At 41.6% G+C, this 26,532-nt stretch overlaps 1 protein-coding gene across 1 annotated transcript in view; it reads right to left on the reverse strand.

Annotated features, from left to right (window-relative positions):
* The window catches only part of PPM1H (protein phosphatase, Mg2+/Mn2+ dependent 1H), a 101,538-nt gene that overhangs the window by 26,995 nt on the left and 48,011 nt on the right, over positions 1–26,532 (reverse strand). Inside the window, exon 5 of the mRNA XM_020786029.3 lies at positions 1,931–2,015. Coding sequence (XP_020641688.1) covers positions 1,931–2,015 — 85 coding nt within the window. The remainder of the gene's footprint in view (positions 1–1,930; positions 2,016–26,532) is intronic.

The following is a 26,532-nucleotide window of genomic DNA, read 5'->3' on the forward strand; positions in this document are numbered from 1 at the left end:
CCAAGGTGCCACTTGCTCTGTGGCAGAATACAAGATACAGGTGAAACTTGCCAGGTGTTTATATTATTAAGTGCTAACACATGACAAAGAGATTCAGAAAGGTTCCCCCCCCCTTCAAAGGCCATGCCCGCAATGGAATTAGGAAGTCCGACACTATCATGATTGTGGGACCCTGAAATACCAGCCAAGTTCAGAAAGAAGAATAAGAATAGTAAGAGCAAATCTGTTATCCATTCTGGACTACTCAAAGCAATGACACACAAAGTAATTGTCTTAGCGGTTGAAGCTCCCGAGATGGAAATGCAAGTCCCAGCTATTCAAATATGCACCATGCATTTTATTCCAGAACAATCCATATGACTGTTTAGGAGCACCAGTGAAGCAGCATACACACTAACAGGTACTACACCCCCATACTATTAATTCATAGTAACAGCACAAACAAAAACATGACTATTGTTTTTCAATTATTATTATTCTAACAGTTCCTAGGTTGCCTTGTAGCCAGAAAGTCAGCACCATAATATAAACTCTAATACAAAACAGTTTGAAAGGAAAAGGTAGCAAATACTATGCTTTCTGAAAGCGAAGGATTCTGTCTCCAGCAGGCAAGCTGACTGAAGAAATACAGTTGCAAACTAGAAACAGATTTCAAGACTTCAGAGAAATAGCTCACTTCCAAACTTGATCATACTTGACACTGAACTGCCATGACTGTGAATGACATAGCAGGGTTCTTTTCCAGAAAGCATGAGTGACGATAACCTTTGAAAGCCTCCAATACTTGTGTTACACAAATGACACTGAGATGAATAGCAAATACCACTGAGGACCTCAAACATCTAGTTCAGTCATCTATACAGACGAATGATTTCACACTGAATGATTACACTTGTCCTTGGTTCAGAGGAAACACTAACACATGGTTTCTCACTATGCAAACAAGGCTGCATAAGCCCTGTGCTTGTGTCTTCTCTTTAACCCTATCCTCCCCTTTTGTTCTTAAATCAAGTCTATCATTATCATCAACCACAGCAAAGTGATGAATGGCCAGTGGCCATGGGAGTTGTAGCCCAGCATATCTAGAAGGGCTCAGACTGGGGAACTCCACTTTAGTCTACAGTCTGGCAATAAATTAAGATCTGAAATTACAATTTTGAATATAGGTTGGTTTTACTTACCATAGTTTTTTTTTTAAAAAAATTACTTAGACTTATGATGTCACAGGAAAATGAGAAAAGGGACTTTCAGTTTCCTGCTGGATTTTTCATGTAAGGAAAACCACTGTGGGTGAATTGGAACACTGATTAATCCACATCTTCTAGATACCTGAGCAGGTGAGTACAGTGGTCCCTCGCATTACGACATTAATTTGTTCCAGCGAAATAGCTGTAAAATGAAAACATCGTAATGCGATTTTTAAAAGCCCATAGAAATGCATTAAAACCCAATTAATGCATTCCTAGGGGCTTGAAACTCACCGTCCAGCGAAGATCCTCCATAGCACGGCCATTTTCGCTGCCTGTGCAGCGAGGAATCCATGCCAGAAAAGAGCGGGCGGCCATTTTGTTTACCCAGCTGCCATTTTGAAACCACCAATCAGCTGGCCGAAAATCATCACTTTGCGATGATCGGTTCCTGAAGCAGGGAACCGATCATTGCAAAGTGAAATTCCCCCATAGGAAACATCGTTTTGCAATCGCAAAAACATCGACGTCTAGCAATTTCATCATCAAATGGAGTGCCCGTTAAGCGAGGCACCACTGTATAAGCAATGAAATACTGTAATGCCAAGAACATAGTTTGTTTTTCCTAATATTCACAATGGTTTCAATAGCACAGTAAAAGTTCTCATTTTTAGCTAAGAACAGAGAGGGTGAAAACTCCCTGTTCAACACCAGCCACTAATGCATGTCCTTCGGTCTCTTACCAGATACTGAAGACGCTGACGCTCTGTTTCTGGAGTGAACTCTGAAGACATTGGAATGACTTCTCCATTTCTGATTATAATGGCTCTGTAATATCCAGAAGACACAGTAAGAGTCAGAATAGAGGGACATCTCTTTTGGAAAATATGACTGTTTCAAAATACTGAACTGGTTTCTCATTCTCACCTGGCAAAGCACAATTAATATGTTCACTACTTTTCTCACCTATACATACCACAATTAACATACTATTCAGATTTGATCAAGCCAAAAGTTGGAAAAGCTCATTTGTGTGGTGTAGGTGTCCTGTGTCTCAAGCCCTATAGTACACAGCATTCCTATCAGTACAGCACTATGGATTAGAGCACTGCTCCTGTATAGAGTTCTGTGGTATATCTCTCGTTTCTGAACATCCCTTGTCAAGTACAAGCAGAATGGTGTCTGATACACTCTAAACCTCTAGCTTGAAAAGACTCATAGAAACTGCTTTCCAGTTCATGGCTAGTTGTACCTTATATCAAAACATACCTACTTTACAAGCAAACAGATTCAGAAAAGCCAATCTTATTTAAGCCCAAATAAAATTAGGTATCTGTTGAGAGGGCAGAAATGGGATGACTGATGACAAAACTCTTCCCACTCTGTCTCTCAGGTACATCCTCTCACAAACAAGCCCATGGGTGGGGTGGAGAAAATTCTTTCAGAAAATGGTAAATTCTCCATGATTTCTATTAAAGAGTGGTCACGCTTACAAAAAAAGGTCTAAAGAGTAATTTGATCACATGTAACTTTCAAAAGAGATATGTTCTATTAATGAAAACAAAACCTCCATGGCTGCAAGAATTTCCATTTAAGTGTGTGTGTTAGCTCTCTAATAGAGATGGTTCAGTGGTTTGGCACGGTTCATGTCCCAGTTGAACAGCTGATCTGCAGCTTGGTGCCTACTTGGAGGCAGCGGCCAGAGGAGGCAGGGTGGAGCACAACTGCTGATTGGGCACCCACTGGAGGGGGCACGGGGGCGAACTGCAGATCAGCTGTTTCGCCAGGAAAATAACCACATCAAACTGCTCAACCAGTGGTTGGTGCCTATCCTTTAGAATGTTTTTGTCTTCTCACGTTTAGACTACCCTCTCCATGACGCTCAGGGAGAAATGAACTAAGAAAAATAGGAAGAAAGAGCTGGATTGTTAGAAAATATATATCATGGCCTGAATATACTCCTAGGTGTGAAGACATTTCAAAGAAGATGGCAGTAGCTAATAAAATAAAATGTGGGGGTGAAGGTGAGAAATAAAAAGGGATACTCTTGAATTTTACATAGGAAACTAAATTATACACTACTTAAGAAAAACAGTAGGACCCTCATGTTCATGGGATCAGTATCCACAGTTTCACTTGTCTATGGTTTGAAATTATTAAAAGGGGAAAAAAGAAAAAACAACTTTTTTCACATGTATACAACATAAGCAGTAGCATTTAGAACAGACATAAGCAACAATGAGATGGATCTCTGTTGCTTCTCATTTTATAAAAGACTGATCTAGTAAAATAAAAGTGCCAAAGGTTCTGGCACTATCTACAGGAGGAAATTCTATGTTTGAACTGATGTTTGAATTTTCATCTTTGGGTCTGTGTATAGGTCTAAAAGTGTACAGATGAGAAGCTGATTTTCTTTTTCGAGCATTCCAAGCAGACTGAGCTAAAGAGGATATGTCAGTGTATTGGTGAAGACAACTGGGGAAAGGATGACTGGAGTGCATTACTGCTATTGAAAACATTCAACTGTAAATTCAATAAACCTTAAATAAATAAACATGTGGAAGATAATGCTCAGCTAAGAGATGTCTGATCACTAAGCAGGCTTTGCCAAAGGCTTCTTAAAAGGCCTCACACAGGCCATGTGGCATGCTACGTGTTATTCAGCTGCCGCCATCTTGCTGTTATGACATTTAAATTGGCCCTCTAATCAGTCTCAGCACATGCTTGTCCAGACTTATGCTAACAGCTGTTTTATACTGCTGGCTGCACTGTGCTCATTCTGTACAAAATGGATTTTAATTCACTATCAGATCAACACATACACATTAAAGTCACTTTAATCACTATTTTAAAATATAGGGTCAATAAAAAGAACAAGCTGAATAATTTGTTTGATACTACTAACTAGAAACCTTAGTACACTGATTAACAGAGACCTACTTTATGGTTTTTGGAAGGGAGAATCACTCACCATAATGCACTTGCAGAACAGTACAATGTCATCTATCAGAACGACTATTCACATGTAAAATGGCCAGAAACATGTTGAGAATTTATACAAGCTTAATGTCGTAAGTTGCTGCTACTCAACAAATGTTATTTATTTATTTATTTATTTATTTATTTATTTATTTATTTATTTATTTATTTATTTATTTATTTATTTATTTATTTATTTATTTATTTATTTATTTATTTATTTATTTATTTATTTATTCATTCATTCATTCATTCATTCATTCATTCATTTATTCATTTATTTATTCATTTATTTATTTATTTATTTATTTATTTATTTATTAGATTTATACCCCTTCCATCTAGACCAAAGTCTACTCTGGGTGGCTAACAAAAAAAAAATGGAATAAAAACAATATAATAAAGTAAAAAAACAACAATAGTAATATGGCACATACTCTGGGCAGCTAACAACACTAAGAATAATAAAATAAAATAAAACAACAACATTAATACAATTGAAGATGGTGAAATAAATTAGGCATTGACAGGAGGGAAACCCTGCCTAAAGAGCCAGGTCTTAAGTTTCCTCTTAAAAACACCCAGCAAGGGAGCCAGACAGATCTCTGGGGGCAGACTGTTCCAGAGGCGAGGGGCCACTGCCAAGAAGGTCTGGTTTCTTGTTCTTTCTCTCCGGGCCTCCCTCGGCGTTAGGCCCCTCAGCAGCCCTTCCTGGCTAGAACAAGTGGTTAGGGTAGATCTAGGTCGGAGGAGGCGTTCCACTAGATATCGAGGTCCTAAATCATCTAGGGCTTTATATGTCATCATTAACACTTTGGAACCAATGCAGATATGAATGGGCAGCCAGTGAAGGGCAGCCAGAGTGGGAGAAATATGCTGAAGTTTTCTTGTCCCACTGAGAAGTCTGGCTGCTGCATTCTGCACCATTTGAAGCTTCCACATCAGTCTCAAAGGTAGCCCCACGTAGAGCACATTACAGTAGTCTAATCTCGAGACTACAAGCGCATGGACAGAGTGGTGAGTGCCCCAAAATCAAGAGAGGGACGCAGCTGGGCAATCCAGTCACCAGTCACGTTCCTGGTCATGTGCCAGCTGCACAACTTAGCATATGAACAGAAACGCAAGCAGCAGCTTGTTATTAGCGGCAATTAGCTGCTCCAATTAAACCATTACACTACAGCAGCATAAATCCCCAATAGATTCTGGTTATTTATATTCATATTGCATTTGAGATCACATGTTAACAAAGCAAAAGAGCCTATAGAAGTGTTTATGTTCACAGAAATGTAACCATTTCATTTTATGATAGGATCAAGCTGACAGAACTGTGCACTTTAAAAAAATCTGCTTGAAACATGTGATCAAAGGGACTATTTACATAAGAATGCTCCAGGTTTTAAGAGCTCATGACACCCACTCAGTCATATCTACTACTAACATTATTACCACCCTTATAATCTTCAGATATGGTTGACATAGATCAAGTGTCCAAGTCTTAGGACCTGTCTCTTTTTGCCTTGTAGGCTTGTCCGCATTCAAAGAGGGCTTTTTGCATTTCATCAGTATAACAATGAAGGGGCTTCAGTGTTGCCACTGAGGTATCCTGATGCAGATTTTCAGGTAAATCTGGATTAGAACTTCCCAGGGTTTTTCATGCTGTTTGTGATCACAAAGGGAAGGTCTTCAGAATCTGGAGATTTAGTAGATTTTTTCAACAAGTATGACTTTGAGCTGGTTTTATAGGGCAATGTGGATAAAACCTTTACAAATTTTACCCTTCTGAGCAATATGCCATTTACCCAAACAAAGCAAACACTTGTCATGTTTGTCAGTCTGTGCCCCCAACAAGCAGCACAATTCTTGAAAAGGACCTCAAAGGTTGTACAAATTTTGGCAAGAAAACAGCATCTAAGAAGGTGCAGTCCAAAAATAAGTAAACATAGATATATACTTTTGTAGTGAATAAAGATTCTGAAAATAAGAAAAAATTAGAAAGGTAAGAACTATTTACACTTTGCTGAGATAAATCCAAAGCTCTGTGGTTGCTCATGTGATGGACAAAAGAGCACCGAGGGGAGCCATTAAGGAATGGCTAAGCATGCACAGAAGCAGTGGAGGAGAGGAAAAACTCTTCTGCTTTAAAGCTCTGGAATTTTCCAAGGATGGTTTCAGCAAAGATGCCAAAACCCATATGTGTGATTCACAGAGACCACAAAAAAGAACTATGGCTCATATTTATTTCCTATAATATCAGTACTGCTAGTACATTCCAATGGAAAGATATAAAGAGCAGAATTTAAAACATATTTTTGTTCATTTTTGTCAATGCTTTTATTGTTATGACTCATAACAAACAAATAAAATAAAATTGAACTCGGCTTAAGGAGAATATGTCTCATGGAAACATTTGTTTGTTTGTTTGACTTTTATACCATCCATCTGCCCAAAAGCCACTCTGGGAAGTTTACAACATTGTAAATAATAGTAACAATAACAAAATAACAACTTAACAACAATTCAAAATAAAAAAAAGATTGGCAACATATTAACATACTTTTAAAAAGTTGGGGGTAATTAAAATAAGTTAGTGGCTAATAGGTTCAGTGGTTTCTTCAGATGAATTGTTTTGGAAGGTCTGCCGGAATAACAGGGTTTTTAATTATTTCTTTAAAATTACCAGGGAAGGGGCCAGGTGGATTTCAGGTGGTAATTCATTCCATAGCCAAGAAGGAATCACAGGGAAGGCCAAGTCCCATGTTTTCTCCCTCCTGGCTTCTCTCTGGGTTAGCATCCTCAGCAGCCTGCCTGGGATGAGCAGGAAAGACAGGCAGTCCCAGTTTGAAATAGGCATTCTGCCATGGGTGGCCCTGACATTGTTGGTTTGGGAAACTCCCTCTACTTTGGGGAGGTGACTCTCCCCACGAAGAGTGGGGTTCACAGCTTGGGGGTACACCTGGATCCAGCATTTACAATGGAAACCCAGGTAGCGTCAGTGGTCCGCACCACCTACTTCCATCTTTGGCAGATTGCCCAGCTGCGTTCTGATCTTGATGTGGGGGCCCTCACCACTCTCATCCATGCACTTGTAGTCTCGAGATTAGACTACAGTAATGCGCTCTACGCGGGGCTACCTTTGAGACTGACGCGGAAGCTCCAAATGGTGCAGAATGCGGCAGTCAGATTTCTCACTGGGATGAAAAAACATTGACATATCTCCCCTACTTTGGCTGCCTTGCATTGACTGCCCGTTCGTTTCCGCATTGATTTCAAAGTACTAATGAATTCATATAAAGTCCTAAACAGTTTAGGGCTTCAATATCTGGTGGAATGCTTCCTCCCACCTAGATCTACCCATATCACTTGCTTCAGTCAAGATGGGGGGGATGAGGAACCTAACGCCGAGGGAAGAGAAAGAACAAGAAAAGACAGGTTACTTAACTGTAACCATGATTCTTCAAGTGGACCTCTGTGAATTCACACAATAGGGTTTTGACAGCGCCTGCGCTGGTCCTCTCGGAATCTTCTAGAGCTTTTGTAGAAAAGTAACAAAGTTTAGAGGTGCCCCTATCGCGCATGCTCCACCCGCCTCAGCCTTCAGTTCCATCTATCCACCACAATAGCCTGAGCTTATCAAAGACATAGTCAGTGACAGATAGTGGGGAGGTTGGGTGGGATGTGTGAATTCACAGAGGTCCACTTGAAGAACCATGGTTACACGTAAGTAACCTGTCTTTCTTCATCGTGGCCTCTGTGAATGCACACAATAGGGTGACTAGCAAGCTCACTTACCAGAAGGAGGGCTGTCACTAGAACAGAGGTCAACACTGCTCTTCCAAAGCTTGTTTCTTTCTTCTAATGTCCAGTGAATGAAGCATGCACTCAATATCCGATGTAGGTTCAGAAAATAAAGTCGGCAATATAAGGGGTTGACTGAGGTAGAAATCTGAGACAACTTTGGTCAAGAAAGAACTGTCAGGATATAAAGTAACCTTATTTTCGAAGAATTGAAGATAGGGAGCATCAGATCTGAGAGCTGCCAGCTCACTTGCTCTCCTCGCAGATGTAATGGCAACCAAAAATCAAGTTTTAAATGACAGTAACCGTATGTCACAAGAGGCCACAGGTTCAAAGGGGTGGCGCACAAGCGCTCGCAAAACAAGTTGAAGAGACCATTGAGGTACGGGGGTTTGATGGGTGGTCAGATATTTGAGAGACCTTTTAAAAAGGATTTGAGAGTAGGGTGGGAGAAAAAACATGCAGAATCTGAGTCACAAGGTTGGAAAGAGACAATTGCCGAGATGTAGACTTTCAGGGTGGATAATGCCAAACCGGAGTCAAACAAATAGCGCAAATATTGAAGCAAGGTAGAAAGAGAAACAGGGGAAGCTTGAAGCTGCTTTGATTGAGCAAACCTGAGGAAAATTTTCCATTTGTATTTGTAAGGGAGGTTAGTAGATGGCTTCCTGGCTTTATCTAGGACCTCCTTGATTGATAGGTGATCCTCCAAGCTGTCAGATGCAATGACTCGAGCTCTGGATGAAGGATGTTGCCTGAGTCCTGAGTGAGAAGGTATGGAATGCGTGGTAACTTGAACACATCCACTCCCATTGTCTTGAGAGTGGAAAACCATGGCTGACGAGGCTACCACGGTGCAATGAAGATTGAATCTGATTTCAGCTGACATGCTCTGACCAGGGTTTTCTGAATGAGCGGTACTGGGGGGGAAAGGTAAAGAAGGCTGGATTCCCAAGGGATCATGAAATCATCCTCAAGTGAGTTCATGCCCTTTCCTACATGGATGGCATACCTGGGAAGCATACCTGGTGTACTTCCTGTTGGTCTGAGTCACGAACATGTCCATTATAGGAAATCCCCATGCATTGCATGAGGAAGATTCCCTTGTCCAACTCCCACTCATGGGTCTGTGCTGTTAGATGGCTCAACTTGTCTGCTAGCTTGTTGTCTGCCGTTGAAATGTGAAGGGCTACTGGGAAAATCTGATGGTTGTAGCACCACTCCCATAGATGCACTGAGAGGTACAGAAGAGACATGGAGTGTGTCCCTCCCTGATTGTTGATATAATACATGGTCGTGGTGTTGTCTGTGATCACCTGTACACCATGACCTTGTATTAGAGGAAGGAATGCTCAGAATGCCTTTATAACTGCCAGCATCTCCAGATGATTGATGTGCAAGCTCTGTCGTGATGTGAACATAGAGCATGCATCTTGTGAGGTCCACAGTGCACTCCCCAGCCTGTGGGGTTTGCATCTGTCGTCACCTGAACTGTCAGCTGTAGAGGTTGAAATGGGCGGCCGACTAGGAGATGTGGCAGAAACGTCCACCACTGTAATTGTTTTCTTAGTTCTGATGTGACAGGCAGATGTTTTCTGGGGTTGTCCTGAAGAGGGTCGAAAAGAGTCAGGAACCACGCCTGAAGAGAGCACATCTTTAGACGGGTGTGTGTCACTGCAGATGTTGTGGAGGCCATGAGGCAAAACAGATGTTGAGCATGCCTTGCTGAGATCTTTGAGTGTGGTCGAAATCTGTGAACAGCTCTGCTGATCTTTTTTATGCAGTCCGTTGGCAGGAATATTCGAGCCCTGACAGAGTCCAGTCTTGCTCCTATATAGTCGACCATCTGGGATGGTACAAGATGGGACTTCTTCTGTTTCACCGTGAGACCAAGGTTCCTCAAAGTGCTGAGTTTCCATCTCGGACGGCCTCAATGCCGAGAGTGTCTTGTCCCACAAGAAAAGTTTTAAACGTTGCTGCCGAGCTTTCAAAGCAGCTTTCATAAACTTTTTACAATGTCTGCAGGAATGTGGTTGATGGGACTCTCCTAAACAAACGAGGCAGTGGTCATGACCATCCAGGAATGGCAGTTTTCACAAACACGACACGTACCTACTGAAGGGTCCAGAGGGGGACATAAAGGAGAAGGAAAAACTGGGGTAGCAGGATTCACAATTAAGATGGTGGTGACAGTCCAGAATTGCCCAGTCCTTTGAGGAAATGTCAGAGAGATAATATAAAGAAGCAGTAGGAGCAGTAAGCAGGAAAAATGGCGGGAAAGTGAAACGGTCCAAAAAAAACCAAATCCAAATCGCGAAGCGGAGAATAGTCAAGCAGTCCGTTATCAGGGGGCAACAGAGAGATTGAATCATCAAAGGTAATCCACGTCAGAAGCCGTAATTCAGTAAAATATGTCAAATTAGAGAGCTCTAAGATCGAGAGGTTCCAAGCCTAAAGGCGGTAAAATGGAATTGAAGGCTGAGGCGGGTGGAGCATGCACGATAGGGGCAACTCTAAACTTTGTTACTTTTCTACAAAAGCTCTAGAAGATTCCGAGAGGACCAGCGCAGGCACTGTCAAACCCCTATTGTGTGCATTCATAGAGGCCACGATGAAGAAGTAGGCCTTCTCGCCAGTGGCCCCTCGCCTCTGCAACAATCTTCCCTCAGAAATTTGTCTGGCTCACTCACTGGGTGTTTTTAACAGCCAACTCAAGACCTGGCTCTTTAGGCACGGCTTCCCTCCTGTCAATGCCTAATTTATTTCACCATCTTCAATTGTATTAATGTTGTTGTTTTATTTTATTTTATTATTCTTAGTGTTGTTAGCTGCCCAGAGTAGACTTCAGTCTAGATGGGTGGGGTATAAATTAAATAAATAGATTAAAACCAGCACCTTGAAGCTGATATGGAAATGAACCAGTAACCAGTGTAGGATGCCAGAACTGGGAAGATATGTTGGTATATGTTGAGTGCCCTCACTAACGTGGCCACCATATTCTGGACCTGTTGAAGTCTCTGTATCAGTCTCATGGGCAACCCTATGTAAAGATCATTGCACTAATCTATTCTTGAGACTACCAATGTATGAACCAACATGGTGAAAGAACTGGTATCAAAATAGAGACACAGCTGTGTGATCCACTTAAGGTGGAAATAGGAAAACCAGACCACAGACGCTATCTGGGTGTCCACTGATATTGCTGGGTCCGGAAGAATCCCCAAGCTGCAAACCTCACCCTTAGCAGAGAGAGTAGCTAGCTGGCCCCAAAAGAAAGGGAAACTATCAATCTGCAGACAGCAAGAGCACCCACCCAAAGGACCTCCATCTTGTCTAAGTTCTTAAACATGCACTAATTCCTTATATATGTATATAGCTTTTGTACATACAAAGGATGTGCATTTTTTCTAAAGACAGCAGAAATGCAGAGACTACCAGAAAGATAACTTTTCAGTCAAGTCATAAAGAAAAGACACTATCTTGCAATATTTAAAATTAAAAGTATAATTTCACACTTGTGGCTGATAGAGTGGGCATTCTAATGCTAAAAACAAGAAAAAATTCTTACTCCCTGTTAAGAATACTTGCAGGATGCCCTGCTTCTATTACACATCTTTTCAGCCAGAAATTATTTGATGCACTACACTAAACTGCATGTTTCTATGAGAGATGCTAAAATGTAGACAAAGGGAAACCACTTGGAAAAACTTGTTTGACAGCATATTATGCATTCCAAGCCACAGGGAAGATGTTCTCATTTTGCCAAAAGACACAGAATGTTGCAAATTCCATACAGGTGAGACAGAAGCATCTGGTTTGTCTGAAGAGATATTTGAAATGTGTCAACAATAGACAGAGGAATAGGCAGTCATGAAGAATAATAAGACATGAGTTTACTACTTACTCAAGTAGATGTTTATTGGCTCTGTCAAAAAATAGCCAATGTGGGGAGAGGAATGGTGAAAACTACAAGAACAGAGTGGAGTGCGGTTGTTTGTTTGCTTGCTGTAGCAGCTGTACAAACCAGTTGATTTATACAGAGATACTGAAGGCACATCGTTAGCTATGGTAGCTTGAAAAAAGAGAAGTTGAACTCATGAAAAATAGATACAGTGGTCTCATCAACAGAGCCAGTTCACAGAAACATTGCTTCCCTAGGTGATGTATCTAGATACGTGACTGTATGATAAGCCTATGGCAACATGTGGTCCTTTAGATGACATCAAACTATAATTTCCATCCTACTTTACCATGCTGGGCAGGGGTGCTGGGAGATGTAGGCAGCAACACCTGGAAAGGCACACATTCCCCTGCTGTATTGTAAAAATAAGCACAGCTTGTCAGCATAAACAAATTCTATATGACAGACTAAAGAAGGACTAAAATGCCCCATATACTTTGTTTCACCTCTTTTTCAGGATAAATCTCGCTGAAGTGGAATCACAAGAGTAGAAGAAATAAGACTCCTGGAACAGCCAGTGCCTTGTAAGTAGTGAACTGGTAGTGCGGATGGAATGAAGCCAAGGTGTCTATCAAAGTAGCCTCTGGTTATTTTCTTCACTAACTCCAAAAATACAGTAGGCTAAGATAAGCAAATGAGCATGCAACCTAGCAACTGCTTTGCTCACGCAGAAGAAACCTGTCAAGTAGTTCAAGTAATGCTAAAATCAATTTGTTCTGAATTCAAGCATGAGCAGCTTACAAATCAACTACCCAGTTGTCAAAGAATGCAAAGGTCCTTGGGACTTACTCTGTCTATAGCAACATTCTCCTAGAATACAGTTTGGTGGTATGAGGTAAAGAACAATGAATATTTGTATACACAACTCCTGTGTACTACCTGAAGCTGACAGCAACATGGAACTAGAGAGCATCTGGATCTCAAGAAATGATCTTAGCTTTGCAAGCTGTGGAAGTAATCATGCCTCCCTATCACCCCCTCTAATCCCAAATCTCTATGAATAATCAAAAACCAATCTGATTTTCCTGACTGGAAAAAGAAACTCATGTACAGACTGATACAAACTACATTAACATGAAAACAGAATTAGACCCCTTAGAAAATAATATGTCACTATTTCCTGCAATATTTTATTGTCTTAGATAATTTTAAAGACATTTTAAAGACATTGTGGTACAACATACCAGATGGGTGGGATATAAATAAATAAATAAATAAATAAATAAATAAATAAATAAATAAATAAATAAATAAATAAATACTTGCTCAATTATCTTTTGATCTTTTTTCCAAAGCAAATCAAGAAGAGAAATCAGTTCCTGCAACTGGCATTTTCCATCTTTCAGTACAATGAAACCTCACACATCCAGCATGTACCATGGTGTTCCTTCATGATATTAAGTGCTGTCAAGTCATGTCTCATTTATAGCAATCCCTGAAGGTCCTATCATTAACAGGCCTGCTCAGGTTTTGCAAATTGAACTCCAAAATTCCCTTACTGAGTCAATCCACCTCACATGAGTTTCCTATTTTCTTACTCCTTTCCACATTACTAACTTTGTGACAATTTCCAGTGAGTCTTATCTTCTCACAATACATCCACAGTATGATAGTCTGCTCCAGACAGCTGCACTGTGGTTGCATGTAGTGCTAGTCTATGATTTAACGTTACAAGACTTGGCCCAGCTTCCATTGCACTTATACTCTCCCTCTCTTCTCTGTAAGATCTAGTAAACATGTCTACAGTTTCAAAGTTAGATATATTCTGTTTGGAATTTTGATATTTTCATGAATAGGGAACATAGAATCAATTAGATAAATAAAGCTAGTAAAATACTGTAGGCACATTGATGTTGCCTGAATGTTTTTTGTACCTAAAAAGGGTAAAATATACACAAGAAGGTGGTTTAGAGCACTGGTTCTTAACCTTGGGTTACTCAGGAGTTTTGGACTGCAACTCCCAGAAGCCTTTACCACCAAGTGTGCTGGCTGGGGTTTCTGGGAGTTGCAGTTCAAAAACATCGAGTAACAAAGGTTAAGAACCACTGGTTTAGAGAACAACTTATACCTTGATACCCAGATGAACATTAATATGACTGAAAAGAGTGATCTGATCTCACACTGAAACCAACTCTATAAGAGAAAAATGTCAACTGAGATGAACCCCATCCCACCTCACTCCTAGACTCAAATTACCAAAGATTGTTATATAATTTCATAGTGTTCTGAGGTCTCTGTTTCAGCATTATGCATTTGAGGATCATTACTCTAGCTGCTGTGAGACTATAATTCTCATCATTTCTTACCTATGACCATGCTGATTAGACTTGCTGGGAATTGCACTGTTAGAACATCTGGAGGGTCACAGCTGCCCATTCTTGATCTAAATTATAACTTATCATTGCATCCAAATCAGCCATATATGTGTGGCCCCAAATCAATCAGTATGAGACTCCCACTCATCTGTGCAGAACCAGGCATACGCTGAATTTCTTTTCTCTTTTGGCAAATAGGAAAATTGCTACTGCTGGAGGTCTCTAAGAAAAGTGATTCTCCTTTAGAACAAAGTTAGCTCCTCCTCCATACTTTGTTTTATCTATTTTTAAAAGCTGAACAAAATAAAATTGGAAAGACTTCAACCCAAATAGTTTTGTTTGGTGAATGGCCCGCTACAGGTCCAAGAGTCCCCAAACTACCTCTTGACACCTAGCACCTGCCTTTCCCTCCTACATTGGAAATACAAAAGGAAGATACTCTAGAAACAAAAACGGTTCATCTGTACACATTGCTAGGAATCCAGAGTGTAGTTTAAAGGTTTAAATTGCATGTTTGTCACTCCAGGTGGTCACACCTCCAAAGAGAATATCCCCTTCTCCCCAACCTTCATTAAATTTTACATGGTGCCAATCCTATTATGGAAAAAAAGTTACTAAAACCTAGAAAAAGTACACATAAATTGAAACCCTGCTCCTTAGTGTAGTAAGTTACAACTTGAGTATGCTCACTGAATCAGTCAATCAACTTCTCTGTAAGTTCCACCAATTCATTGGCCCTATTCTAGTTGCTACTTACAGTATTACGTAGGATTTCAGTCATGGGATCTTCTAACAGAATATACAGGTGGGAAGGAAAATCATTGATTCTTATACGTCTATCCATACACATTCAGGGGTGTGAACAAGTGAGTCTTTCTTAATAGTGGGATTTTCAATGTGGAATGCCAATCAAGGGATAATTCTCTTTGGCTGCCATCTTTCGGGATAATTCTCTTTGGCTGCCATCTTTCATTCAAAAGAGAAGAGTTCTCAAAAAGCTGGTCATCTGTGGTCTTCGTTTTTGCTTTTGCAAATTTTAGAACCTTTAGTTCTAAATTTTTGATTGCAACAAATATTTTTAGGATTACAGAATTTTTACAGTGGGGTCTTGACTTGAGAACTTAATCCGTATTGGAAGGCAGTTCTCAAGTCAAAAAGTCTGTAAGTCAAGTCTCCATTGACCTACAGTGCATTGAAAACCGATTAATCCCGTAACAGGCCGTTTTTGTTCCATTTCGGTTTTTTTCTGGTCTGTAAGTCAAATCTCAGTCTGCAAGTCAAACCTAAATTTTGCGGCCAGAGAAGTCTGTAACTCAAAAAGTCTGTAAGTCAAGCCGTCTGTAAGTCAAGGGTCCACTGTATGTGCTTTTTAACAGGGCTGTGCTTAATTCAGCCTCCTTGCAAACTGAACTGGGCCTTTTGAAGAAATTCAGCAGATGTCTAAATTGAAGAGGGGCTCCAAAGCAGAATAAAAGAAAGTCTGAACTCTTTTAAAGCTTAGTTTGTAATTCTGATTCAGAAAGATGCATGGATTTCAGCTTCTCTACAGAAACTGATGTATTTCTCTATAAGCAGTGGGGGGAATAGGAGAGGAGGGGGTGCAGTTCTGTAACTGACTCTAGCTTCTAAACACAGGTGCAGGTCTGAGAAATGCTGGGTGTGCACACTCTTCTGCCTCTGCCACTATATAATCCACAGCCGTCATACATCTCTGTTCTAGCACACTTTGGTGCCAACTTCATTCATTTTTCATTCATCATAGTATCCTAATCCTTGCACTAAACCATATGAAATCCTGAAGTTTTCTTTCCTAGAGACACTTCTATGACAAATAATATTAAATAAAAAGGAGGGGTGGTGGTAAAGCTAAAGAAATCCCCCATCCAGAAACACATTTGAGGGCTTTTTCCCCTTAAACTATGCTGCAGCTACCATTCAAGTTTCAACCAAGGTCTCCTCTATACTGTGTGCCAATTTCCCAGCCATTGTCAGACACAGAAAGGGGATAAGACCAACATTAATTTTTAAAAAAAAGGGGGGGGGGATCCAAGGTATGTAAAGGAGCTGGCTGGATAACTCAGTGGCTTAGGTATCAGGCTATGGAGCCAGAGCCCGATAGTTCAATTCCACACTGTGACTCCTGTTGGTAGAGCCAAACGGTGTGGCCTTTAGCACAGTCCCAGGGTGCCCCCAGAAGAAGTGAATGGTAAACCACTTCTGAGTACTTACTACCTAGAAAACCATGAAAAGGGTCACCATAAGTCAGAATTGACTTGATAGGACATGAAGATGATTATTATATACTGGGCTGAAGCAACAGGAGGGAGGCAATGACAGATATGTAAGGCAAACTATTAGGGATAGGAAGAAAGTTTCATATATTGAATTTCATATACAGTGGTGCCTCGCAAGACAATGTTAATTCATTCCGCGAAAATAACTCTCTTGAGAAAACATCATCTTGTGAAACGCGGTTCCCCATTGGAATGCACTGAAATCTATTTAATACGTTCAAATAGGGAAAAATCGTCGTCTTGCGAAAATTGTCCATAGAAAACACTGTCTTGCGAAATGCGTTTCCCCATTGGAATGCGTTGAAATCTATTTAATGTGTTCCAGTGGGGGGGGGGAACCGTCTTGCGAAGCATCGGTGTAAAAAAAAAATCTTGCAAAACGCAGTTCCCCATTGGAATGCACTGAAATCTATTTAATGTGTTCCAATAGGTGAAAAAACAATCTTGCGAAGCATCGGTCTAAAAAAAAAACCCGTCTTGCAAAGCATAGACCCAAACATCGTCTTGCAAAAACTGTCCATAGGAAAAACTGTCTTGCAAAGTGCAACAGCGATCGCAAAAGCCTATCGTCATGCGGATTAATCGTCCTGCGAGGCAAGCGTCTTGCGAGGCACCACTGTACTGATTCCAAATGAAAAATCTCTGGCTGTAGATTTGTAATAGCTATTACGATTGAGCTGTACATTCTGCATGTTGGACTAGAATACTCTGTAGAGGTCTAGTATGTGCAGTTCACTAACTGCCTATCAGTGCATTGCACATACATTGTACTTGCTGTGTAACGTACTGCTGAAACACCAGCAGAACACCAACCAACTAGGCTGTACTATGGGAGATAACTTTGCATGAACATTGCTGAGGTTGGTGCCTTTATTTCTCTGCAATTTTCAAATGACAGAAAATCAATGGTTTGACCTTTAAAAAAAACACTGTGGAAACTAGTCTCCCTGACCCTTTTCAGGAAGGGAAATCTTTGCCAAGTATTCTGACAGTGCTTTATCTTGCAGGAAAAGCAACACATTAAAAAAACCTTTTAAATAAGATTCAGATATAGATCGTGAATGTATAATTGAGGTACCTTTATGTCAAACGCCAAGAGTGACTAATCTCAGATTAATACCTGCCCTATTGCTGCCTTGTCGTGGCGAAGGGGCTTGAGTAACTCAGAGAAACTATGGGCTATGCCGTGCAGGGACACCCAAGACGGACAGGAAATAGTGGAGAGTTCCGACTAAACGCAATCCACCTGGAGTAGGAAATGGCAAGCCACTCCAGTATCTTTGCCAAGAACGCCCCATGATCAGAAACAAAAGGCTAAAAGATATGACGCTGGAAGATGGGCCCCTCAGGTCGGAAGGCGTCCAACATGCTACTGAGGAAGAGCGGAGGACAAGTACAAGTAGCTCCAGAGCTAATGAAGTGGTTGGGCCAAAGCCGAAAGGACGCTCAGCTGTGGACGTGCCTGGAAGTGAAAGGAAAGTCCAATGCTGCAAAGAAAAATACTGCATAGGAACCTGGAATGTAAGATCTATGAACCTTGGGAAGCTGGAGGTGGTCAAACAGGAGATGGCAAGGATAAACATCGACATCCTGGGCATCAGTGAACTAAAATGGACAGGAATGGGCGAATTCAGCTCAGATGATTATCATATCTACTACTGTGGGCAAGAATCCCGTAGAAGAAATGGAGTAGCCCTCATAGTCAACAAAAGAGTGGGAAAAGCTGTAATGGGATACAATCTCAAAAATGATAGAATGATGTCAATACGAATCCAAGGCAGACCATTCAACATCACAATAATCCAAGTTTATGCACCAACCAGCATTGCTGAGGAGACTGAAATTGAACAATTCTATGAAGATTTACAACACCTTCTAGAACTGACACCGAAGAAAGATGTTCTTCTCATTCTAGGGGACTGGAATGCTAAAGTAGGGAGCCAAGAGATAAAAGGAACAACAGGGAAGTTTGGCCTTGGAGTTCAGAACGAAGCAGGACAAAGGCTAATAGAGTTTTGTCAAGAGAATAAGCTGGTCATCACAAACACTCTTTTCCAACAACACAAGAGGCGACTCTATACATGGAAATCACCAGATGGGCAATATCGAAATCAGATTGATTATATTCTCTGCAGCCAAAGATGGAGAAGCTCTATACAGTCAGCAAAAACAAGACCTGGAGCTGACTGCGGTTCTGATCATCAGCTTCTCATAGCAAAATTCAAGCTTAGACTGAAGAGATTAGGAAAAACCACTGGGCCACTCAGGTATAATCTAAACCAAATCCCTTATGAATACACAGTGGAAGTAAAGAACAGATTTAAGGAACTAGATTTGGTGGACAGAGTGCCTGAAGAACTTTGGATAGAGGCTCGTAACATTGTCCAGGAGGCAGCAACGAAAACCATCCCAAAGAAAAGGAAATGCAAGAAAGCAAAGTGGCTGTCCAACGAGGCCTTAGAAATAGCAGAGAGGAGAAGGGAAGCAAAATGCAAGGGAGATAGGGAAAGTTACAGAAACTTGAATTCAGACTTCCAAAGAATAGCAACGAGAGACAAGAGGGCCTTCTTAAATGAACAATGCAAAGAAATAGAGGAAGATAACAGAAAAGGAAAGACCAGAGATCTGTTCATGAAAATTGGACATATTAGAGGAACATTTTGCGCAAAGATGAACATGATAAAAGACAAAAATGGGAGGGACCTAACAGAAGCAGAAGACGTCAAGAAGAGGTGGCAAGAATACACAGAGGAATTATATCAGAAAGATGTGGATATCCCGGACAACCCAGACAATGTAGTTGCTGACCTGGAGCCAGACATCCTGGAGAGCGAAGTCAAGTGGGCCTTAGAAAGCCTGGCTAACAACAAGGCCAGTGGAGGTGATGGCATTCCAGTTGAACTATTTAAAATCTTGAAAGATGATGCTGTTAAGGTGCTACATTCAATATGCCAGCAAGTTTGGAAAACTCAACAGTGGCCAGAGGATTGGAAAAGATCAGTCTACATCCCAATCCCAAAGAAAGGCAGTGCCAAAGAATGCTCCAACTACCGTACAATTGCACTCATTTCGCACGCTAGCAAGGTTATGCTCAAAATCCTCCAAGGTAGGCTTCAGCAGTATGTGGACCGAGAACTCCCAGAAGTACAAGCTGGATTCCGAAGAGGCAGAGGAACTCGAGACCAAATTGCTAACTTGCGCTGGATTATGGAGAAAGCCAGAGAGTTCCAGAAAAATATCTACTTCTGCTTCATTGACTATGCGAAAGCCTTTGACTGTGTGGACCACAGCAAACTATGGCAAGTTCTTAAAGAAATGGGAGTGCCTGACCACTTTATCTGTCTCCTGAGAAACCTATATGTGGGACAGGAAGCAACAGTTAGAACTGGTCATGGAACAACTGAGTGGTTCAAAATTGGGAAAGGAGTACGGCAAGGCTGTATATTGTCCCCCAGCTTATTTAACTTATATGCAGAATACATCATGCGGAAGGCTGGACTGGAAGAAACCCAAGCCGGAATTAAGATTGCCGGAAGAAATATCAACAACCTCCGATATGCAGATGATACCACTCTGATGGCAGAAAGTGAGGAGGAATTAAAGAACCTTGTAATGAGAGTGAAAGAGGAGAGTGCAAAAAACGGTCTGAAACTCAACATCAAAAAAACTAAGATCATGGCCACTGGTCCCATCACCTCCTGGGAAATAGAAGGGGAAGATATGGAGGCAGTGTCAAATTTTATCTTCCTGGGCTCCATGATTACTTCAGATGGAGACAGCAGCCCTGAAATTAAAAGGCGCCTTCTTCTTGGGAGGAAAGCGATGACAAATCTTGACAGCATCTTGAAAAGCAGAGACATCACCTTGCCAACAAAAGTCCGAATAGTCAAAGCTATGGTTTTTCCTGTCGTGATGTATGGAAGTGAGAGCTGGACCATAAAGAAAGCAGACCGCCGAAGAATTGATGCCTTTGAATTGTGGTGCTGGAGGAGGCTCTTGAGAATCCCCTGGACTGCAAGGAGAACAAACCTATCAGTTCTAAAGGAAATCAACCCTGAATGCTCACTCGAAGGACAGATCCTGAAGCTGAGGCTCCAGTACTTTGGCCATCTCATGAGAAGAAAAGAGTCCTTGGAAAAAACCTTGATGTTAGGAAGGTGTGATGGCAAGAGGAGAAGGGGACGACCGAGGATGAGATGGCTGGACAGTGTCTGCGAAGCAACCAACATGAACCTGACACAACTCCGGGAGGCAGTAGAAGACAGGAGGGCCTGGCGTGCTCTGGTCCATGGGGTCACGAAGAGTTGGACACGACTAAACGACTAAACACACATCACCACTTTATCTGACTGTAAAGAAGCCATCCCATTTTTTCAGTTATCATAGATTATATGGGATATCTCACATCTGCTTTCTTATCAAGAAAAGCATAGTCATCTTTTTTCACTGTGGAAACTCCACTTCATATCTAGAATTAAAATACAGTGGACCCTCGACTTACAGACGGCTCGACTTACAGACTTTTCAAATTACAGACTTCTCTTCCCGCAAAATTTAGGTTCGACTTGCAGCCTGAGAATTGACCTACAGACCAGAAAAAAACCAAAATGGAACAAAAATGGAACAAAAATGGCCGGTTACGGGATTAATCGGTTTTCAATGCATTGTAGGTCAATGGAGACTCGACCTACAGACTTTTCGACCTGCAGCCACCGCTCCAATACAGATTAATTCTGTAAGTAGTGGGTCCACTGTAATTCAAAGTAGAGATGGAAACATCTATTTTAGTTTCTCCGTGTTTTTGACTTTCTCCACCCTTCCATTTGATCTGTCCGTTTCCATACTATAAACAAATTATGTTTTAATATGCATTGCTCCAAATACACCCATTTTCTACACACATTTGCTTAACATCTTGATTTCTGCAAGTAACCTATCCTTATAAAATATTTTTGTATATTTGCTCAACAAGGCACGCATTTATGCAGCTTTTCCATGTATATATGTGTGTTTGTACACAGTGGCCAGAATCTAATTTGTATTCACATAAGGTCTGCATAATTTGCCTACGTATTGGGGACTTCCGATTGTGGCTCAGCCAGGCAGCATGCTCATGGCTAAGCAGCGGTGATTTTATCTTTATTTTATATAATTTTATATGGTTTTTATCATTTTTGTTTAGTTGAAGCTCCTATTTTACTTTCTGGCTGGAGGCATGATTTTAAGGTTGGCAAAAGTAAATATAGAGATAATGACCACTGGAGCTGCTGAGAGACATTAGAAATATCTGCTGCCTCTGTATCACAAAATTACACAACTGAAGCCTTGTGAAGAAAACAGAATGAAATAAAACCATTACTGTGGACATTAAGCATCTGCTTGAACCAAGTCTTCAAGAAAAGCATTTACTTTGTCTAAGAAAAGCCATCTGCCTTTGGGGGGTTGTTCAGCATATAGCAGGGGCCCTGATCTGCCGTCTTCGTCAATCTACTATTGGCTCACAGTGAGTAAAAGTCCTCCAAGGAACAGGGTGGAATAACCTGCCCTTTAAAGGTTTATGTTTGAAGTGTTTACCAGGACTAAGAAGTTTTCTATACAGCTGCTACTGGCTATAACTGTGAAACCCATATTCTTCTCCCTTTGAGTGGAATTTTGTACCTGCAGAAGTAGAACGGGATACTAAATAAGCTAAATTTGTGGAGTATAACTATGGTCCCTACTAGGACCAAAAAAACCTATGGCAAGATAAAAAAGGCTCCCAAAAAGCCAAACCAGAAATCAATAGCAGACTTCTGTGTGGCCTCAGATCTCATCAGCCAACGTGAATATGCTTCCTCTTATAATCAAAGGCCACTGAGGGTATTTATATCAAGTACTCCACTCACTACGGACAATGTAGGCATAAGTAATGGAGAGACATACCAGGAGGTTGAAGTCGAAATTCCATAGTCTGGAGAAGAAATCAGCAATTGGTCTCTGGACCCAGAACTCCTAGAGAAGGCTCTCTCTGCTTCTGTGGAGTCATTCTATAAACACCTAAATCTATCAACACCTGGACCCAAGGAGAACCATATGGAAGGAAAAATGGATGCAGGAGAACGGGCTGAGGCTGAACCCGGACAAGACGGAGGTACTAAGGGTGGGCGCCCCCACAGTCGGAAGCTTGGGAAACTCCCTCTCTTTTTGGGGGGTGACCCTTCCTGCTAAGGATGGGGTCCGCAGCTTGGGGATCCATCTTGACCCGGCGCTCACTATGGAATCCCAGGTGGCGTCGGTGGTCCGAATCGCCTTCTACCATCTTAGGCGGGTAGCCCAGCTGCGGCCCTATCTCGATGTTGGGGTGCTCACCACTTTGGTGCATGCGCTCGTAATCTCAAGATTAGACTACTGTAATGCGCTCTATGTGGGGCTGCCTTTGAGGCTGCTGCGGAAACTTCAGGTGGTGCAGAATGCGGCGGCCAGACTCCTCATTGGGGTGAAAAAATGCCAACACATTTCACCCACTCTGGCCGATTGCATTGGCTGCCCATCAGATTCCGCATCGACTTCAAAGTGTTGATGCTTACGTACAAAGCCCTAAACGGTTTAGGGCCTTGATACATGGCGGAACGCCTTCTACCACCAAGATCTACCCGTGTCACTTGCGCGAGCCAGGAGGTGAGGCTGAGGAGCCTAACGCCGAGGGAGGCCCGGAAGGAAAAGACAAGAAATCGGGCCTTCTCGGCGGTGGCTCCTCGCCTCTGGAACAACCTTCCCCCTGATATTCGCGCGGCCCCCTCGCTGGGTATTTTCAAAAAGCAATTAAAAACATTGATGTTTCGGCAGGCCTTCCCTCCTAGTTAATTCCTGATCCCCTCCTCTTTTCTTTCCTAATGTTTTAACCCAATTGTCGAAAGTTTTCTTTTATGTAATACTGTTGTTTTTATTGTGGTATCCCTTGTTGTAAGCCGCCTAGAGTGGTCTATCGACTAGATAGGCGGGATATTAAATAAATAAATAAAAAATAAATAAAAATAGGTTCCCAAGATGCTCAAGGGCTTGAAAGTGAACAAACTAGGATTATTTACACCCAACTACATGATCAGTGCTTCCTATCAGCCAAATCCAACCAAACCATCTTCAATAAGCTGCATGCTCTAAAGAAAGAAATCGCTGGTACTAAAACAACACTACAATGCATTGCTGACATGATAAAGTTGGGGATTTTAAAAGCAGCACCCTCCTCAAATCCTCAGAATACTGAACAGAGAGGACTTCAGGCAAAAATGGAGCTAGGACAAAAGATGAAACACAAAAAGATAACTCATCAGCCTTTAAAGGTCAGAGTTACCCACAGTTATCGGGGAAAAACCCAACTCAGGACCGAATGCCCATCTCCGGGATGACCCTAAATGCCTGTGCAGACCCATATGACCAAAGTAATGACACAGAGGAACCTGACTGATAGGTTCAGGGTCTGTGCTTCAAGTTAAGCGTTCTGTGTGAACCAAACTGTGTGTATGTATGAGTGAGACTAAGCCACGTTACTGTATCTTATTCATTTGATCATTTTATTTTCCCTGTGTGTTGTTTAAATAAACCTTATTCTTTTATTTGTTAAAAATCCATCCCTGGTCTGTGTGACTTCTTATAGGGAATGGTTGGTGGCAGCTTAGTGAAACTGGGGCATATCCCAGTAGGTCTGGGGTTGTCACATTGATTGGTGTCCAGCGAATGGTGGGGAAACACTACAGAAGAACCCTATCCCCAGCATCCACTAGCAGTGACAGCATGCAAGGAAAAATATACAGATAGAAAACCCCCAAGGGTTAGTAGCCTCAGATAGTGAAGAATCCACCCCGGTTGAAACCCCATCACCCAAGCCTGTGAACCATATCACCATCTACAACTGGCCACTAAGAAAATCAAATGGCACCTGGGCTCCAACTCAGAAGTATTGCAGACAATAACAGAAATTCTGGGCAAGGACTGGGATGGTCAAACAAACACAAAATGTTACTATATTTATCCCAGTAAGCCCAGGCAACTAAGAGGCAGGGTGCACATGATCTTCGCCAAAAGTAAACAGGCCCGTCATTTTTGGAGCCTGTCATACAAGTTTGAAAAAACAGCAGTATCATTCAAATAGGGAATACATACAAGCTACTCAAATATCAACCTTAGACCGACCACAAAATTGGACACCTACAAACTAACAAATTAATCCAGAGAAATTCAGGTTCCAGAACAAAGAGATGGCCCTTCAACCACTTCCATAAGGAAGATAACAACTGAGAATCCCAGCTATGACCTGTATAGATATAGGGCCTGAAGCTTCCATCATTTACAACAGTTCACCTTCCAAAACCAAACCAGATGGCAGAGGAAAGGAAACGCACACCAATTTTGCAACCTTTCCAAACAATATCCCAATTAACAAGCCCCATGATTTTACAAGCAAAATCAAAAACCAGAGTAATCAGGTGAAAAAGCTCCCAAGCCCAAGGCCTCTTTCAAAAGGTATTATATCCCCCAGAAATGACAGAATATACCATGCATACAAAGAAAAGGTACATCCAGCCTGCTCAATTGGAACTATTTCCAGCTCCACCCCCGAGTGGCTTAGGGGCAATAGATATGCCCCTTTAGTAGCTTTTCCCCAGAACTGACTACTGGAAGTCAAAAAACAAAAACATATGAAGAAGCATTCGCCCAGGAATATTGCATGGGGGGAAAACAAACAAAAAGTCCAACTTCACAAAGATCCCATAGTCCCAAACGTAACAATGACTACCTATAATCCTTTAGTAGAGAGACACAAAGAAATCAAAACAACAAAGACTGGGCCCGTAAAGATTATTCTTTACCCACATCAGCTGCTCCCCTCATCTAGTGAGGATGTCAGCCACTAGATGTATATTAGCCTGCTCTGGAGAAGCTAACGATATACAAGGAAGGGAACCCCATTAAAATTCTCTCTACCACAAGAGGGGAAATGACTTCAAAGGCAGAATTGAAAGTTCAGGAACGAAACGGGGCACCAGATACTCAAGTATGGTGGTGTGTTCCAGAAAGCAACCAAAAATATGCATCTAAAGTTGAACTTTTATCATGGAATGTGGCAGGTTGGACCAGATGTATCTCCCATACCCATGATACCCCTTTCTTTTGTTGCAAATACGACCTCAATCTTTTGCAAAAAACATGGTCTGACAAAGCTATAATACTAGATGGTTTAAACTCTTTCATGGTAAGGACAATCCCAGGGCACGGACCAGGGAGACTGAAGGGTGGGGTGAGCATTCTGGTATCAACGGCTCTGAAAGTGAAATCTATGATGAACCCCCCCCCTGAGACAGCTGGCCATGGCAGTAGTACTTACAGGAAGTATGAAACCCTATTGATCATTAACATATACAGGTGTGCCTCACATTACGATTGCCCCGCATTATGACGAAATCGCATTACGATGACGTTTTTGCGATCGCTTTTGTGATTGCAAAACAATGATCTAAATGGGCTTGTTTCACTTTGCGATGATCGGTTCCCTGCTTCGGGAACCGATTCTTCGCAAAACAATGATTTTTCTACAGCTGATCGGCGGTTTCAAAATGGCTGCTGGGTAAATAAAATGGCTCCCCACCGTTTTCTGGGACGGATTCCTCGCAAGACAGCCATTGAAAATGGCCGCCCTATGGAGGATCTTCGCTGGACGGTGAGTTTCCAGCCCATTGGAACGCATTGAAGGGGTTTCAATGCGTTTCAATGGGGTTTTTATTTTTGCATTACGATGTTTTCGTTCTACAGCGATTTCGCTGGAACGAATTAACATCGTAATGCAAGGCACCACTGTACTTACCTCCTACATCTAGCAGAAACAGAAGGAAATTGGATAGACCTTGAAAACTATGTAAGAGAGCTTATCATGGAACATCCAGATGCTTTGGTCTTGATTGGTGGGGATCTAAATGCCCGTATGGGACCAAATGACGACTATCTGGGAACCAAATTTAAGATGATAG

Source organism: Pogona vitticeps, chromosome 5, assembly GCF_051106095.1.
Source record: "Pogona vitticeps strain Pit_001003342236 chromosome 5, PviZW2.1, whole genome shotgun sequence".
NCBI classification, from domain to species: Eukaryota; Metazoa; Chordata; class Lepidosauria; order Squamata; family Agamidae; genus Pogona; species Pogona vitticeps.